Source organism: Scyliorhinus torazame, chromosome 1 (genome assembly GCF_047496885.1).
Source record: "Scyliorhinus torazame isolate Kashiwa2021f chromosome 1, sScyTor2.1, whole genome shotgun sequence".
In the NCBI taxonomy this organism is placed as follows: Eukaryota; Metazoa; Chordata; class Chondrichthyes; order Carcharhiniformes; family Scyliorhinidae; genus Scyliorhinus; species Scyliorhinus torazame.
The window spans coordinates 111,171,189-111,188,968 of record NC_092707.1 but is presented as its reverse complement, the minus strand read 5'-3'; the positions used below and the strand labels follow the sequence as shown (position 1 = coordinate 111,188,968).

At 52.2% G+C, this 17,780-nt stretch overlaps 1 protein-coding gene across 1 annotated transcript in view; it reads left to right on the top strand.

Annotated features, from left to right (window-relative positions):
• Nucleotides 1-17,401, top strand: part of LOC140410951 (tRNA (32-2'-O)-methyltransferase regulator THADA) — a 496,539-nt gene extending 479,138 nt beyond the window's left edge. The window contains exon 31 of the mRNA XM_072499809.1: nt 14,757-17,401. Within this exon, the coding sequence (XP_072355910.1) occupies nt 14,757-15,025 (269 nt within the window). The 3' untranslated portion in view covers nt 15,026-17,401. The remainder of the gene's footprint in view (nt 1-14,756) is intronic.
• Nucleotides 17,402-17,780: the final 379 nt, after the last annotated feature.

The following is a 17,780-nucleotide window of genomic DNA, read 5'->3' as shown; positions in this document are numbered from 1 at the left end:
GGACAGAGGGTCACACGCTGTCCTTTCACACTCTGGGACAGAGGGTCACACGCTGTCCTTTCACAGTCTGGGACAGTGAGTCACACACTGTCCTTTCACACACTGGGACAGAGGGTCACACGCTGTCCTTTCACAGTCTGGGACAGTGAGTCACACACTGTCCTTTTACACTCTGGGATAGTGGTTCACACACTGTCCTTTCACACTCTGGCACAACGGGTCACACACTGTCCTTTCACACTCTGGGACAGTGAGTCCCACACTGTCCTTTCACACCCTGGGACAGTGAGTCACACACTGTCCTTTCACACCCTGGAACAGTGGGTCACACACTGTCCTTTCACACACTGGGACAGTGGGTCACACACTGTCCTTTCACACTCTGGGACAGTGAGTCACACACTGTCCTTTCACACTCTGGGACAGTGGGTCACACACTGTCCTTTCACACTCTGGTACAGTGAGTCACACTGTCCTTTCACTCTCTGGGACAGTGAGTCACACACTGTCCTTTCACTCTCTGGGACAGTGAGTCACACACTGTCCTTTCACTCTCTGGGACAGTGGGTCACACACTGTCCTTTCACACTCTGGGACAGTGGGTCACACACTGTCCTTTCACTCTCTGGGACAGTGAGTCACACACTGTCCTTTCACTCTCTGGGACAGAGGGTCACACGCTGTCCTTTCACAGTCTGGGACAGTGAGTCACACACTGTCCTTTAACTCTCTGGGACAGTGGGTCACACACTGTCCTTTCACACTCTGGGACAGAGGGTCACACGCTGCGTTTTCACAGTCTGGGACAGTCAGTCACACACTGTCCTTTGACACTCTGGGACAGTGGGTCACACACTGTCCTTTCACACTCTGGGACAGTGGGTCACACACTGTCCTTTCACACTCTGGGACAGAGGGTCACACTCTGTCTTTTCACAGTCTGGGACAGTGAGTCACACACTGTCCTTTCACACTCTAGGACAGAGGGTCACACACTGTCCTTTCACACTCTGGGGACAGTGGGTCACACACTGTCCTTTCACACTCTAGGACAGAGGGTCACACGCTGTCCTTTCACACTCTGGGACAGAGGGTCACACGCTGTCCTTTCACAGTCTGGGACAGTGGGTCACACACTGTCCTTTCACACCCTGGGACAGTGAGTCACACACTGTCCTTTCACACCCTGGAACAGTGGGTCACACTGTCCTTTCACTCTCTGGGACAGTGAGTCACACACTGTCCTTTCACTCTCTGGGACAGTGAGTCACACACTGTCCTTTCACTCTCTGGGACAGTGGGTCACACACTGTCCTTTCACACTCTGGGACAGTGGGTCACACACTGTCCTTTCACACTCTGGGACAGTGGGTCACACACTGTCCATTCACTCTCTGGGACAGTGAGTCACACACTGTCCTTTCACTCTCTGGGACAGAGGGTCACACGCTGTCCTTTCACAGTCTGGGACAGTGAGTCACACACTGTCCTTTAACTCTCTGAGACAGTGGGTCGCACACTGTCCTTTCACACTCTGGGACAGTGGGTCACACACTGTCCTTTCGCTCTCTGGGACTGTGAGTCACACACTGTCCTTTCACTCTCTGGGACCGTGGGTCACACTCTGTCCTTTCACACTCTGGGACAGTGGGTCACACACTGTCCTTTCACTCTCTGGTACAGTGCGTCACACACTGTCCTTTCACACTCAGGGACAGTGAGTCACACACTGTCCTTACACACTCTGGGACAGTGAGTCACACACTGTCCTTTCACACTCTGGGACAGTGAGTCACACACTGTCCTTTCACACCCTGGGACAGTGAGTCACACACTGTCCTTTCACACTCTGGGACAGTGGGTCACACACTGTTCTTTCACACTCTGGGACAGTGGGTCACACACTGTCCTTTCACTCTCTGGGACAGTGCGTCACACACTGTCCTTTCACACTCTGGGACAGTGGGCCACACACTGTCCTTTCACACTCTGGGACAGTGGGTCACACACTGTCCTTTCACACTCTGGGACAACGGGTCACCCACTGTCCTTTCACACTCAGACAACGAGTCACACACTGTCCTTTCACTCTCTGGGACAGTGGGTCACACACTGTCCTATCACACTCTGGGACAGTGAGTCACACAGTGTCCTCTCACACTCTGGGACAGTGGGTCACACTCTGTCCTTTCACACTCTGGGACAGTGGGTCACACACTGTCCTTTCACACTCTGGGACAGTGGGTCACACACTGTCCTTTCACTCTCTGGGACAGTGGGTCACACACTGTCCTTTCACACTCTGGGACAACGGGTCATACACTGTCCTTTCACACCCTGGGACAGTGAGTCACACACTGTCCTTTCACACTCTGGGACAGTGGGTCACACACTGTTTTTTCACACTCTGGGACAGTGGGTCACACACTGTCCTTTCACTCTCTGGGACAGTGCGTCACACACTGTCCTTTCACACTCTGGGACAGTGGGTCACACACTGTCCTTTCACTCTCTGGGACAGTGGGTCACACACTGTCCTTTCACACTCTGGGACAGTGAGTCACACACTGTCCTTTCACACTCTGGGACAGCGAGTCACACACTGTCCTTTCACACTCTGGGACAACGGGTCACCCACTGTCCTTTCACACTCAGACAACGAGTCACACACTGTCCTTTCACTCTCTGGGACAGTGGCTCACACACTGTCCTATCACACTCTGGGACAGTGGGTCACACTCTGTCCTTTCACACTCTGGGACAGTGCGTCACACACTGTCCTTTCACACTCTGGGACAGAGGGTCACACACTGTCCTTTCACTCTCTGGGACAGTGGGTCACACACTGTCCTTTCACTCTCTGGGACAGTGGGTCACACACTGTCCTTTCACACTCTGGGACAGTGAGTGACACTGTCCTTTCACAGTCTGGGACAGTGAGTCACACACTGTCCTTTCACACTCTGGGGACAGTGGGTCACACACTGTCCTTTCACACTCTAGTACAGAGGGTCACACGCTGTCCTTTCACACTCTGGGACAGAGGGTCACACGCTGTCCTTTCACAGTCTGGGACAGTGGGTCACACACTGTCCTTTCACACTCTGGGACAGTGGGTCACACACTGTCCTTTCACACTCTGGGACAGTGGGTCACACACTGTCCTTTCACACTCTGGGACAGTGAGTCACACTGTCCTTTCACTCTCTGGGACAGTGAGTCACACACTGTCCTTTCACTCTCTGGGACAGTGAGTCACACACTGTCCTTTCACTCTCTGGGACAGTGGGTCACACACTGTCCTTTCACACTCAGACAACGAGTCACACACTGTCCTTTCACTCTCTGGGACAGTGGATCACACACTATCCTATCACACTCTGGGACAGTGAGTCACACACTGTCCTTTCACATTCTGGGACAGAGGGTCACACGCTGCGTTTTCACAGTCTGGGACAGTAAGTCACACACTGTCCTTTGACACTCTGGGACAGTGGGTCACACACTGTCCTTTCACACTCTGGGACAGTGGGTCACACACTGTCCTTTCACACTCTGGGACAGTGGGTCACACACTGTCCTTTCACTCTCTGGGACAGAGGGTCACACTCTGTCCTTTCACAGTCTGGGACAGTGAGTCACACACTGTCCTTTCACACTCTAGGACAGAGGGTCACACACTGTCCTTTCGCTCTCTGGGACTGTGAGTCACACACTGTCCTTTCACTCTCTGGGACAGTGGGTCACACTCTGTCCTTTCACACTCTGGGACAGTGGGTCACACACTGTCCTTTCACTCTCTGGTACAGTGCGTCACACACTGTCCTTTCACACTCTGGGACAGTGAGTCACACACTGTCCTTTCACACTCTGGGACAGTGAGTCACACACTGTCCTTTCACACTCTGGGACAGTGAGTCACACACTGTCCTTTCACACCCTGGGACAGTGAGTCACACACTGTCCTTTCACACTCTGGGACAGTGGGTCACACACTGTCCTTTCACTCTCTGGGACAGTGCGTCACACACTGTCCTTTCACACTCTGGGACAGTGGGCCACACACTGTCCTTTCACACTCTGGGACAGTGGGTCACACACTGTCCTTTCACACTCTGGGACAACGGGTCACCCACTGTCCTTTCACACTCAGACAACGAGTCACACACTGTCCTTTCACTCTCTGGGACAGTGGGTCACACACTGTCCTATCACACTCTGGGACAGTGAGTCACACACTGTCCTTTCACACTCTGGGACAGTGGGTCACACTCTGTCCTTTCACACTCTGGGACAGTGGGTCACACACTGTCCTTTCACACTCTGGGACAGTGGGTCACACACTGTCCTTTCACTCTCTGGGACAGTGGGTCACACACTGTCCTTTCACACTCTGGGACAACGGGTCATACACTGTCCTTTCACACCCTGGGACAGTGAGTCACACACTGTCCTTTCACACTCTGGGACAGTGGGTCACACACTGTTCTTTCACACTCTGGGACAGTGGGTCACACACTGTCCTTTCACTCTCTGGGACAGTGCGTCACACACTGTCCTTTCACACTCTGGGACAGTGGGTCACACACTGTCCTTTCACTCTCTGGGACAGTGGGTCACACACTGTCCTTTCACACTCTGGGACAGTGAGTCACACACTGTCCTTTCACACTCTGGGACAGCGAGTCACACACTGTCCTTTCACACTCTGGGACAACGGGTCACCCACTGTCCTTTCACACTCAGACAACGAGTCACACACTGTCCTTTCACTCTCTGGGACAGTGGCTCACACACTGTCCTATCACACTCTGGGACAGTGGGTCACACTCTGTCCTTTCACACTCTGGGACAGTGCGTCACACACTGTCCTTTCACACTCTGGGACAGTGAGTGACACTGTCCTTTCACTCTCTGGGACAGTGAGTCACACACTGTCCTTTCACTCTCTGGGACAGTGAGTCACACACTGTCCTTTCACACTCTGGGACAGTGAGTCACACACTGTCCTTTCACACTCGAGGACAGTGAAACACACTGTCCTTTCACACTCTGGGACAGTGGGTCACGCACTGTCCTTTCACACTCTGGGACAGCGAGTCACACACTGTCCTTTCACACTCTGGGACAGAGGGTCACACGCTGTCCTTTCACAGTCTGGGACAGTGAGTCACACACTGTCCTTTAACTCTCTGGGACAGTGGGTCGCACACTGTCCTTTCACACTCTGGGACAGAGGGTCACACGCTGCTTTTTCGCAGTCTGGGACAGTAAGTCACACACTGTCCTTTGACACTCTGGGACAGTGGGTCACACACTGCCCTTTCACACTCTGGGACAGTGGGTCACACACTGTCCTTTCATACCCTGGGACAGTGGGTCACACACTGTCCTTTTACACACTGTGACAGTGGATCACACACTGTCCTTTCACTCATTGGGACAGTTGGTCACACACTGTCCTTTCACACCCTGGGACAGTGGGTCACACACTGTCCTTTCACTCTCTGGGACAACGGGTCACACACAGTCCTTTCACACTCTGGGACAGTGGGTCACACACTGTCCTTTCACACTCTGGGACAGTGGGTCACACACTGTCCTTTCACACTCTGGGACAGTGGGTCACACACTGTCCTTTCACACTCTGGGACAGTGAGTCACACACTGTCCTTTCACACTCTGGGACAATGGGTCAAACACTGTCCTTTCACACTCTGGGACAGTGAATCACACACTGTCCTTTCACACTCTGGGACAGAGGGTCACACGCTGTCCTTTCACAGTCTGGGACAGTGAGTCACACACTGTCCTTTCACTCTCTGGGACAGTGAGTCACACACTGTCTTTTCACACTCCGGGACAGTGGGTCACACACTGTCGCTTTCACACTCTGGGACAGTGAGTCACACACTGTCCTTTCACACTCGGGGACAGTGGGTCACACACTGTCGCTTTCACACTCTGGGACAGTGAGTCACACACTGTCCTTTCACACTCGGGGACAGTGAAACACACTGTCCTTTCACACTCTGGGACTGTGAAACACACTGTCCTTTCACACTCTGGGACAGTGGGTCACACACTGTCCTATCACACTCTGGGACAGTGAGTCACACACTGTCCTTTCACACTCTGGGACAGTGGGTCACACTCTGTCCTTTCACACTCTGGGACAGTGCGTCACACACTGTCCTTTCACACTCTGGGACAGTGGGTCACACACTGTTCTTTCACTCTCTGGGACAGTGGGTCACACACTGTCCTTTCACACTCTGGGACAACGGGTCATACACTGTCCTTTCACACCCTGGGACAGTGAGTCACACACTGTCCTTTCACACTCTGGGACAGTGGGTCACACACTGTTCTTTCACACTCTGGGACAGTGGGTCACACACTGTCCTTTCACACTCTGGGACAGTGGGTCACACACTGTCCTTTCACTTCCACTGTCCTTTCACACTCTGGGACAGTGAGTCACACACTGTCCTTTCACACTCTGGGACAGTGAGTCACACACTGTCCTTTCACACTCTGGGACAGTGGGTCTCACTCTGTCCTTTCACACTCTGGGACAGTGCGTCGCACACTGCCCTTTCACACTCTGGGACAGTGGGTCACACACTGTTCTTTCACTCTCTGGGACAGTGGGTCACACACTGTCCTTTCACACTCTGGGACAACGGGTCATACACTGTCCTTTCACACCCTGGGACAGTGAGTCACACACTGTCCTTTCACACTCTGGGACAGTGGGTCACACACTGTTCTTTCACACTCTGGGACAGTGGGTCACACACTGTCCTTTTACACTCTGGGACAGTGGGTCACACACTGTCCTTTCACTCTCTGGGACAGTGGGTCACACACTGTCCTTTCACACTCTGGGACAGTGAGTCACACACTGTCCTTTCACACTCTGGGACAGTGAGTCACACACTGTCCTTTCACACTCTGGGACAACGGGTCACCCACTGTCCGATCACACTCTGGGACAGTGGGTCACACTCTGTCCTTTCACACTCTGGGACAGTGCGTCACACACTGTCCTTTCACACTCTGGGACAGTGGGTCACACACTGTCCTTTCACTCTCTGGGACAGTGGGTCACACACTGTCCTTTCACTCTCTGGGACAGTGGGTCACACACTGTCCTTTCACACTCTGGGACAGCGAGTCACACACTGTCCTTTCACACTCTGGGACAGAGGGTCACACGCTGTCCTTTCACAGTCTGGGACAGTGAGTCACACACTGTCCTTTAACTCTCTGGGACAGTGGGTCGCACACTGTCCTTTCACACTCTGGGACAGAGGGTCACACGCTGCGTTTTCGCAGTCTGGGACAGTAAGTCACACACTGTCCTTTGACACTCTGGGACAGTGGGTCACACACTGCCCTTTCACACTCTGGGACAGTGGGTCACACACTGTCCTTTCATACTCTGGGACAGTGGGTCACACACTGTCCTTTTACACACTGTGACAGTGGATCACACACTGTCCTTTCACTCATTGGGACAGTTGGTCACACACTGTCCTTTCACACCCTGGGACAGTGGGTCACACACTGTCCTTTCACTCTCTGGGACAACGGGTCACACACAGTCCTTTCACACTCTGGGACAGTGGGTCACACACTGTCCTTTCACACTCTGGGACAGTGGGTCACACACTGTCCTTTCACACTCTGGGACAGTGGGTCACACACTGTCCTTTCACACTCTGGGACAGTGAGTCACACACTGTCCTTTCACACTCTGGGACAATGGGTCACACACTGTCCTTTCACACTCTGGGACAGTGAATCACACACTGTCCTTTCACACTGTGGGACAGAGGGTCACACGCTGTCCTTTCACAGTCTGGGACAGTGAGTCACACACTGTCCTTTCACTCTCTGGGACAGTGAATCACACACTGTCTTTTCACACTCCGGGACAGTGGGTCACACACTGTCGCTTTCACACTCTGGGACAGTGAGTCACACACTGTCCTTTCACACTCTGGGACAGTGGGTCACACACTGTCGCTTTCACACTCTGGGACAGTGAGTCACACACTGTCCTTTCACACTCGGGGACAGTGAAACACACTGTCCTTTCACACTCTGGGACTGTGAAACACACTGTCCTTTCACACTCTGGGACAGCGAGTCACACACTGTCCTTTCACACTCTGGGTCAGAGGGTCACACACTGTCCTTTCACAGTCTGGGACAGTGAGTCTCACACTGTCCTTTCACACTCTGGGACAGAGGGTCACACACTGTCCTTTCACACTCTGTGACAGTGGGTCACACACTGTCCTTTCACACTCTGGGACAGTGAGTCACACACTGTCCTTTCACACTCTGGGACAGTGAGTCACACACTGTCCTTTCACACCCTGGAACAGTGGGTCACACACTGTCCTTTCACACACTGGGACAGTGGGTCACACACTGTCCTTTCACACTCTGGGACAGTGAGTCACACACTGTCCTTTCACACTCTGGGGCAGTGGGTCACACACTGTCCTTTCACACTCTGGTACAGTGAGTCACACTGTCCTTTCACTCTCTGGGACAGTGAGTCACACACTGTCCTTTCTCTGGGACAGTGAGTCACACACTGTCCTTTCACACTCTGGGACAGTGAGTCACACACTGTCCTTTCACACTCGGGGACAGTGAAACACACTGTCCTTTCACACTCTGGGACTGTGAAACACACTGTCCTTTCACACTCTGGGACAGCGAGTCACACACTGTCCTTTCACACTCTGGGTCAGAGGGTCACACACTGTCCTTTCACAGTCTGGGACAGTGAGTCACACACTGTCCTTTCACACTCTGGGACAGAGGGTCACACACTGTCCTTTCACACTCTGTGACAGTGGGTCACACACTGTCCTTTCACACTCTGGGACAGTGAGTCACACACTGTCCTTTCACACTCTGGGACAGTGGGTCACACACTGTCCTTTCACACTCTGGGACAGTGAGTCACACACTGTCCTTTCACACTCAGGGACAGAGGGTCACACGCTGTCCTTTCACTGTCTGGGACAGTGAGTCATACACTGTCCTTTCACACTCTGGGACAGTGGGTCACACACTGTCCTTTCACACTCTAGGACAGAGGGTCACACGCTGTCCTTTCACAGTCTGGGACAGTGAGTCACACACTGTCCTTTTACACTCTGGGACAGTGGGTCACACACTGTCCTTTCACACTCTGGGACAACGGGTCACACACTGTCCTTTCACACGCTGGGACAACGGGTCACACGCTGTCCTTTCACTCTCTGGGACAGTGGGTCACACACTGTCCTTTCACACCCTGGGACAGTGAGTCACACACTGTCCTTTCACACCCTGGAACAGTGGGTCACACACTGTCCTTTCACACACTGGGACAGTGGGTCACACACTGTCCTTTCACACTCTGGGACAGTGAGTCACACACTGTCCTTTCACACTCTGGGGCAGTGGGTCACACACTGTCCTTTCACACTCTGGTACAGTGAGTCACACTGTCCTTTCACTCTCTGGGACAGTGAGTCACACACTGTCCTTTCACTCTCTGGGACAGTGAGTCACACACTGTCCTTTCACTCTCTGGGACAGTGGGTCACACACTGTCCTTTCACACTCTGGGACAGTGGGTCACACACTGTCCTTTCACACTCTGGGACAGTGGGTCACACACTGTCCTTTCACACTCTGGGACAGTGGGTCACACACTGTCCTTTCACACTCTGGGACAGTGAGTCACACTCTGTCCTTTCACACTCTGGGACAGTGCGTCACACACTGTCCTTTCACATTCTGGGACAGTGGGTCACACACTGTCCTTTCACTCTCTGGGACAGTGGGTCACCCACTGTCCTTTCACACTCTGGGACAACGGGTCATACACTGTCCTTTCACACCCTGGGACAGTGAGTCACACACTGTCCTTTCACACTCTGGGACAGTGGGTCACACACTGTTCTTTCACACTCTGGGACAGTGGGTCACACACTGTCCTTTCACTCTCTGGGACAGTGCGTCACACACTGTCCTTTCACACTCTGGGACAGTGGGTCACACACTCCTTTCACTCTCTGGGACAGTGGGTCACACACTGTCCTTTCACACTCTGGGACAGTGAGTGACACTGTCCTTTCACTCTCTGGGACAGTGAGTCACACACTGTCCTTTCACTCTCTGGGATAATGGGTCACACACTGTCCTTTCACACCCTGGGACAGTGGGTCACACACTGTCCTTTCACACTCTGGGACAGTGGGTCACACACTCCTTTCACTCTCTGGGACAGTGGGACACACACTGTCCTTTCACTCTCTGGGACAGTGAGTCACACACTGTCCTTTCAGTCTCTGGGATAATGGGTCACACACTGTCCTTTCACACCCTGGGACAGTGAGTCACACACTGCCCTTTCACACTCTGGGACAGTGTGTCACACACTGCCCTTTCACATTCTGGGACAGTGGGTCACACACTGTCGCTTTCACACTCTGGGACAGTGAGTCACACACTGTCCTTTCACACTCTGGGACAACGGGTCACCCACTGTCCTTTCACACTCAGACAACGAGTCACACACTGTCCTTTCACTCTCTGGGACAGTGGGTCACACACTGTCCTATCACACTCTGGGACAGTGAGTCACACACTGTCCTTTCACACTCTGAGACAGTGCGTCACACACTGTCCTTTCACACTCTGGGACAACGGGTCATACACTGTCCTTTCACACCCTGGGACAGTGAGTCACACACTGTCCTTTCACACTCTGGGACAGTGGGTCACACACTGTTCTTTCACGCTCTGGGACAGTGGGTCACACACTGTCCTTTCACTCTCTGGGACAGTGCGTCACACACTGTCCTTTCACACTCTGGGACAGTGGGTCACACACTCCTTTCACTCTCTGGGACAGTGGGTCACACACTGTCCTTTCACACTCTGGGACAGTGAGTCACACACTGTCCTTTCACACTCTGGGACAGTGAGTCTCACACTGTCCTTTCACACTCTGGGACAACGGGTCACCCACTGTCCTTTCACACTCAGACAACGAGTCACACACTGTCCTTTCACTCTCTGGGACAGTGGCTCACACACTGTCCGATCACACTCTGGGCCAGTGGGTCACACTCTGTCCTTTCACACTCTGGGACGGTGCGTCACACACTGTCCTTTCACACTCTGGGACAGTGGGTCACACACTGTCCTTTCACTCTCTGGGACAGTGGGTCACACACTGTCCTTTCACTCTCTGGGACAGTGGGTCACACACTGTCCTTTCACACTCTGGGACAGTGAGTGACACTGTCCTTTCACACTCTGGGACAGTGTGTCACACACTGCCCTTTCACATTCTGGGACAGTGGGTCACACACTGTCGCTTTCACACTCTGGGACAGTGAGTCACACACTGTCCTTTCACACTCGAGGACAGTGAAACACACTGTCCTTTCACACTCTGGGACAGTGGGTCACGCACTGTCCTTTCACACTCTGGGACAGCGAGTCACACACTGTCCTTTCACACTCTGGGGACAGTGGGTCACACGCTGTCCTTTCACACTCTAGGACAGAGGGTCACACGCTGTCCTTTCACACTCTGGGACAGAGGGTCACACGCTGTCCTTTCACAGTCTGGGACAGTGGGTCACACACTGTCCTTTCACACCCTGGGACAGTGAGTCACACACTGTCCTTTCACACCCTGGAACAGTGGGTCACACACTGTCCTTTCACACTCTGGGACAGTGGGTCACACACTGTCCTTTCACACTCTGGGACAGTGGGTCACACACTGTCCTTTCACACTCTGGGACAGTGGGTCACACACTGTCCTTTCACACTCTGGGACAGTGAGTCACACACTGTCCTTTCACACTCTGGGACAGTGGGTCACACACTGTCCTTTCACACTCTGGGACAGTGAGTCACACTGTCCTTTCACACTCTGGGACAGTGAGTCACACACTGTCCTTTCACACCCTGGGACAGTGAGTCACACACTGTCCTTTCACACTCTGGGACAGTGGGTCACACACTGTTCTTTCACACTCTGGGACAGTGGGTCACACACTGTCCTTTCACTCTCTGGGACAGTGCGTCACACACTGTCCTTTCACACTCTGGGACAGTGGGTCACACACTGTCCTTTCACTCTCTGGGACAGTGGGTCACACACTGTCCTTTCACACTCTGGGACAGTGGGTCACACACTGTCCTTACACACTCTGGGACAACGGGTCACCCACTGTCCTTTCACACTCAGACAACGAGTCACACACTGTCCTTTCACTCTCTGGGACAGTGGGTCACACACTGTCCTATCACACTCTGGGACAGTGAGTCACACACTGTCCTTTCACACTCTGGGACAGTGGGTCACACTCTGTCCTTTCACACTCTGGGACAGTGCGTCACACACTGTCCTTTCACACTCTGGGACAGTGGGTCACACACTGTCCTTTCACTCTCTGGGACAGTGGGTCACACACTGTCCTTTCACACTCTGGGACAACGGGTCATACACTGTCCTTTCACACCCTGGGACAGTGAGTCACACACTGTCCTTTCACACTCTGGGACAGTGGGTCACACACTGTTCTTTCACACTCTGGGACAGTGGGTCACACACTGTCCTTTCACTCTCTGGGACAGTGCGTCACACACTGTCCTTTCACACTCTGGGACAGTGGGTCACACACTCCTTTCACTCTCTGGGACAGTGGGTCACACACTGTCCTTTCACACTCTGGGACAGTGAGTCACACACTGTCCTTTCACACTCTGGGACAGTGAGTCTCACACTGTCCTTTCACACTCTGGGACAACGGGTCACCCACTGTCCTTTCACACTCAGACAACGAGTCACACACTGTCCTTTCACTCTCTGGGACAGTGGCTCACACACTGTCCGATCACACTCTGGGACAGTGGGTCACACTCTGTCCTTTCACACTCTGGGACGGTGCGTCACACACTGTCCTTTCACACTCTGGGACAGTGGGTCACACACTGTCCTTTCACTCTCTGGGACAGTGGGTCACACACTGTCCTTTCACTCTCTGGGACAGTGGGTCACACACTGTCCTTTCACACTCTGGGACAGTGAGTGACACTGTCCTTTCACTCTCTGGGACAGTGAGTCACACACTGCCCTTTCACTCTCTGGGATAATGGGTCACACACTGTCCTTTCACACCCTGGGACAGTGGGTCACAAACTGCCCTTTCACACTCTGGGACAGTGTGTCACACACTGTCCTTTCACACTCTGGGACAGTGAGTCACACACTGTCCTTTCACACTCGAGGACAGTGAAACACACTGTCCTTTCACACTCTGGGACAGTGGGTCACGCACTGTCCTTTCACACTCTGGGACAGCGAGTCACACTGTCCTTTCACACTCTGGGACAGAGGGTCACACGCTGTCCTTTCACAGTCTGGGACAGTGAGTCACACACTGTCCTTTAACTCTCTGGGACAGTGGGTCGCACACTGTCCTTTCACACTCTGGGACAGAGGGTCACACGCTGCGTTTTCACAGTCTGGGACAGTAAGTCACACACTGTCCTTTGACACTCTGGGACAGTGGGTCACACACTGTCCTTTCACACTCTGGAACAATGAGTCACACACTGCCCTTTCACACTCTGGGACAGTGGGTCACACACTGTCCTTTCATACTCTGGGACAGTGGGTCACACACTGTCCTTTCACTCTCTGGGACAGTGAGTCACACACTGTCCTTTCACTCTCTGGGACAATGGGTCACACACTGTCCTTTCACACTCTGGGACAGTGAAACACACACTGTCCTTTCACTCTCTGGGACAGTGGGTCACACACTGTCCTTTCACACTCTGGGACAGTGGGTCACACACTGTCCTTTCACACTCTGGGACAGTGGGTCACACTCTGTCCTTTCACACTTTGGGACAGTGGGTCACACACTGTCCTTTCACACTCTGGGACAACGGGTCACACACTGTTCTTTCACACTCTGAGACAGTGGGTCACACACTGTCCTTTCACACTCTGCGACAGTGGGTCACACACTGTCCTTTCACACTCTGGGACAGTGAAACACACACTGTCCTTTCACTCTCTGGAACAGTGGGTCACACACTGTCCTTTCACACTCTGGGACAGTGGGTCACACACTGTCCTTTCACACTCTGGGCCAGTGGGTCACACTCTGTCCTTTCACACTCTGGGACAGTGGGTCACACACTGTCCTTTCACACTATGGGACAGTGGGTCACACTCTGTCCTTTCACACTATGGAACAGTGGGTCACACACTGTCCTTTCACACTCTGGGACAGTGGGTCACACACTGTCCTTTCACACTATGGGACAGTAGGTCACACACTGTCCTTTCACACTCTGGGTCAGTGGGTCACACACTGTCCTTTCACACTCTGGGACAGTGAGTCACACACTGTCCTTTCACACTCTGGGACAGTGCGTCACACACTGTCCTGTCACACTCTGGGACAGTGGGTCACACACTGTCCTTTCACACTCTGGGACAGTGGGTCACACACTGTCCTTTCACACTCTGGGACAGTGGGTCACACACTGTCCTTTCACACTCTGGGACAGTGGGTCACACACTGTCCTTTCACACTATGGGACAGTGGGTCACACACTGTCCTTTCACACTCTGGAACACTGAATTAGAGGTGTTGCTGTTACACTACCCCTGGACAGTAATCTTCTCGTTTGTGTTGCAGATTTCCCACTTGTGAATTGCTTTGGCCTTCCAGATGCTGCCAACCTTTTTCCTGCACTTGTGGGACTTCTGGTGAGATCGAATGTTCTCTTACATCTTCTCCAAACTCTGGAATCATACAATGTGGACACTTCCAATATTTCCGGCCCATCATACAAGCTGAAGGCTGACTTGGAACAGCTGCATGGACGAATAAACCAGATTGGATTAATCCCAGTCAATTTGGCAGCAGAATTAGCAATATGTCAGTATCCGGTCACTGAGAGCTGACAGGATATCATTTTATTCATCTTCAACAGCAGCGCGGCGGCTTCTGAACAATCACCCATCCACTGACTACACGTTGACTCATGCACAAAATAAACAATGACGTATTCACCACGGCGTACCACACTGAGCCACAATACGATAGAGTCATCCCCACACTGACTCACAATGGAAGAGTCATCCCCACACTGCCTCACAACGGGATAGAGTCACCCCCACACTGACTCCCCATGCGATAGAGTCATCCCCACACTGACTCCCCATGCGATAGAGTCATCCCCACACTGAGTCACAATGCGATAGAGTCAGCCCCACACTGACTCCCCATGCGAATGAGTCATCCCCACACTGATTCACAATGCAATAGAGTCACCCCCACACTGACTCACAATGTGATAGAGTCACCCCCACACTGACACACAATGCGATAGAGTCATCCCCACACTGACTCACAATGCGATAGAGTCATCCCCACACTGACTCACAATGGGAAAGAGTCATCCCCACGCTGATTCACAATGCGATAGTCACCCCCATGCTGATTCATAATGGGATATAGTAATCCCCACACTGACTCACAATGCGATAGAGTCACCCCCACACTGACTCACAATGCGATAGAGTCATCCCCACACTGACTCGCAATGGGGAAGAGTCATCCCCACGCTGATTCACAATGCGATAGAGTCACCCCCATGCTGATTCATAATGGGATATAGTAATCCCCACACTGACTCACAATGTGATAGAGTCATCCCCACGTTGACTCACAATGGGAAAGAGTCATCCCACACTGACTCACAATGCGATAGTCATCCCCACACTGATTCACAATGGGAAAGAGTCATCCCCACGCTGATTCACAATGCGATAGAGTCATCCCCACACTGAATCACAATGCGATAGAGTCATCCCCACACTGAATCACAATGTGATAGAGTCATCCCCACACTGAATCACAATGGGATAGTCATCCCCACACTGACTCACAATGCAATAGAGTCATCCCCACACTGAGTCACAATGCGATAGAGTCAGCCCCACACTGACTCCCCATGCGAATGAGTCATCCCCACACTGATTCACAATGCAATAGAGTCACCCCCACACTGACTCACAATGTGATAGAGTCACCCCCACACTGACACACAATGCGATAGAGTCATCCCCACACTGACTCACAATGCGATAGAGTCATCCCCACACTGACTCACAATGGGAAAGAGTCATCCCCACGCTGATTCACAATGCGATAGTCACCCCCATGCTGATTCATAATGGGATATAGTAATCCCCACACTGACTCACAATGCGATAGAGTCACCCCCACACTGACTCACAATGCGATAGAGTCATCCCCACACTGACTCGCAATGGGGAAGAGTCATCCCCACGCTGATTCACAATGCGATAGAGTCACCCCCATGCTGATTCATAATGGGATATAGTAATCCCCACACTGACTCACAATGCGATAGAGTCATCCCCACGTTGACTCACAATGGGAAAGAGTCATCCCACACTGACTCACAATGCGATAGTCATCCCCACACTGATTCACAATGGGAAAGAGTCATCCCCACGCTGATTCACAATGCGATAGAGTCATCCCCACACTGAATCACAATGCGATAGAGTCATCCCCACACTGAATCACAATGTGATAGAGTCATCCCCACACTGAATCACAATGGGATAGTCATCCCCACACTGACTCACAATGCAATAGAGTCATCCCCACACGGAGCTATAATGGGATAGTCATCCCCACACTAATTCACAATGGGTTAGAGTCATCCCCACACTGACACACAATGGGACACTGTCTTCCCCACACGGAGTCACAGTGGGATAGAGTCATCCTCACACTGACTCACAATGGAATATAGTCATCCCCACACTGACTCACAATGAGACAGTGTCTCCCCCACACGGAGTCACAATGGCTCAGTGTCATCCCCACTCTGACTCACAATGGGATAAAGTCATCCTCCACAGAATTCCGAAGATTTACAACCCTTTGAAGAAGTTTCTCCTCACCTCACTCCTAAATGACCGTCGCCTTGTCCGGAGACTATGCTAGAGAATCGCAAGCCAGGGGAGGGATCCTCTGCGTCTACCCTGTCAAACCTTGAGTCACAATGGGATACACAATATCCGACAGGCTGAGTTGTGATGTGGTACAATTATACACGTAGTGAATCTCAATTCGGTGGAGGTGGGTTGATTTTTTAAAAGTATTATTCTAATCTTTGAGGTTATTTTATGTGCACAGTGCTTTTTTTAAAAAAATTGTAACCTGTTTTAAAATACCATTTACTGCTTTTGAGTGAAAAGATTCTGATGTATAAATACTGAAGATTAAAATATGATCGAGGAGATTGTATCCTGAATTATTGGTTGGTCCTTTGTTAAACCAGTTGTTCAATGAGGGCGGTTTATCTAGGAGGAGAAGGTGGAGTCCTTCAGTTTATTTTCCTGCAACTGGAAAGATCCACTGAAATCCCAAAGATTTCAGCCTCCTCTGAATGTGTGCCCAGTGTGACATTTATTTGCTGATGGAAGGAGTGTCATTGACGAGGCCAGCAGTTATTGAAGGAGCCCCGCAAATATTTCCATGTTAGGATGGTGAGTGGTTTAGAGGGGAACTTCCAGATGATGGTGTTCCCACGTATTTGCTGCCCTTGTCCTTCTAGGTGGTGGAGGCTGCAGGTTTGAAAGGTGCTGTCGAAGAAAACTTGCTACATTGCTGAAGTGC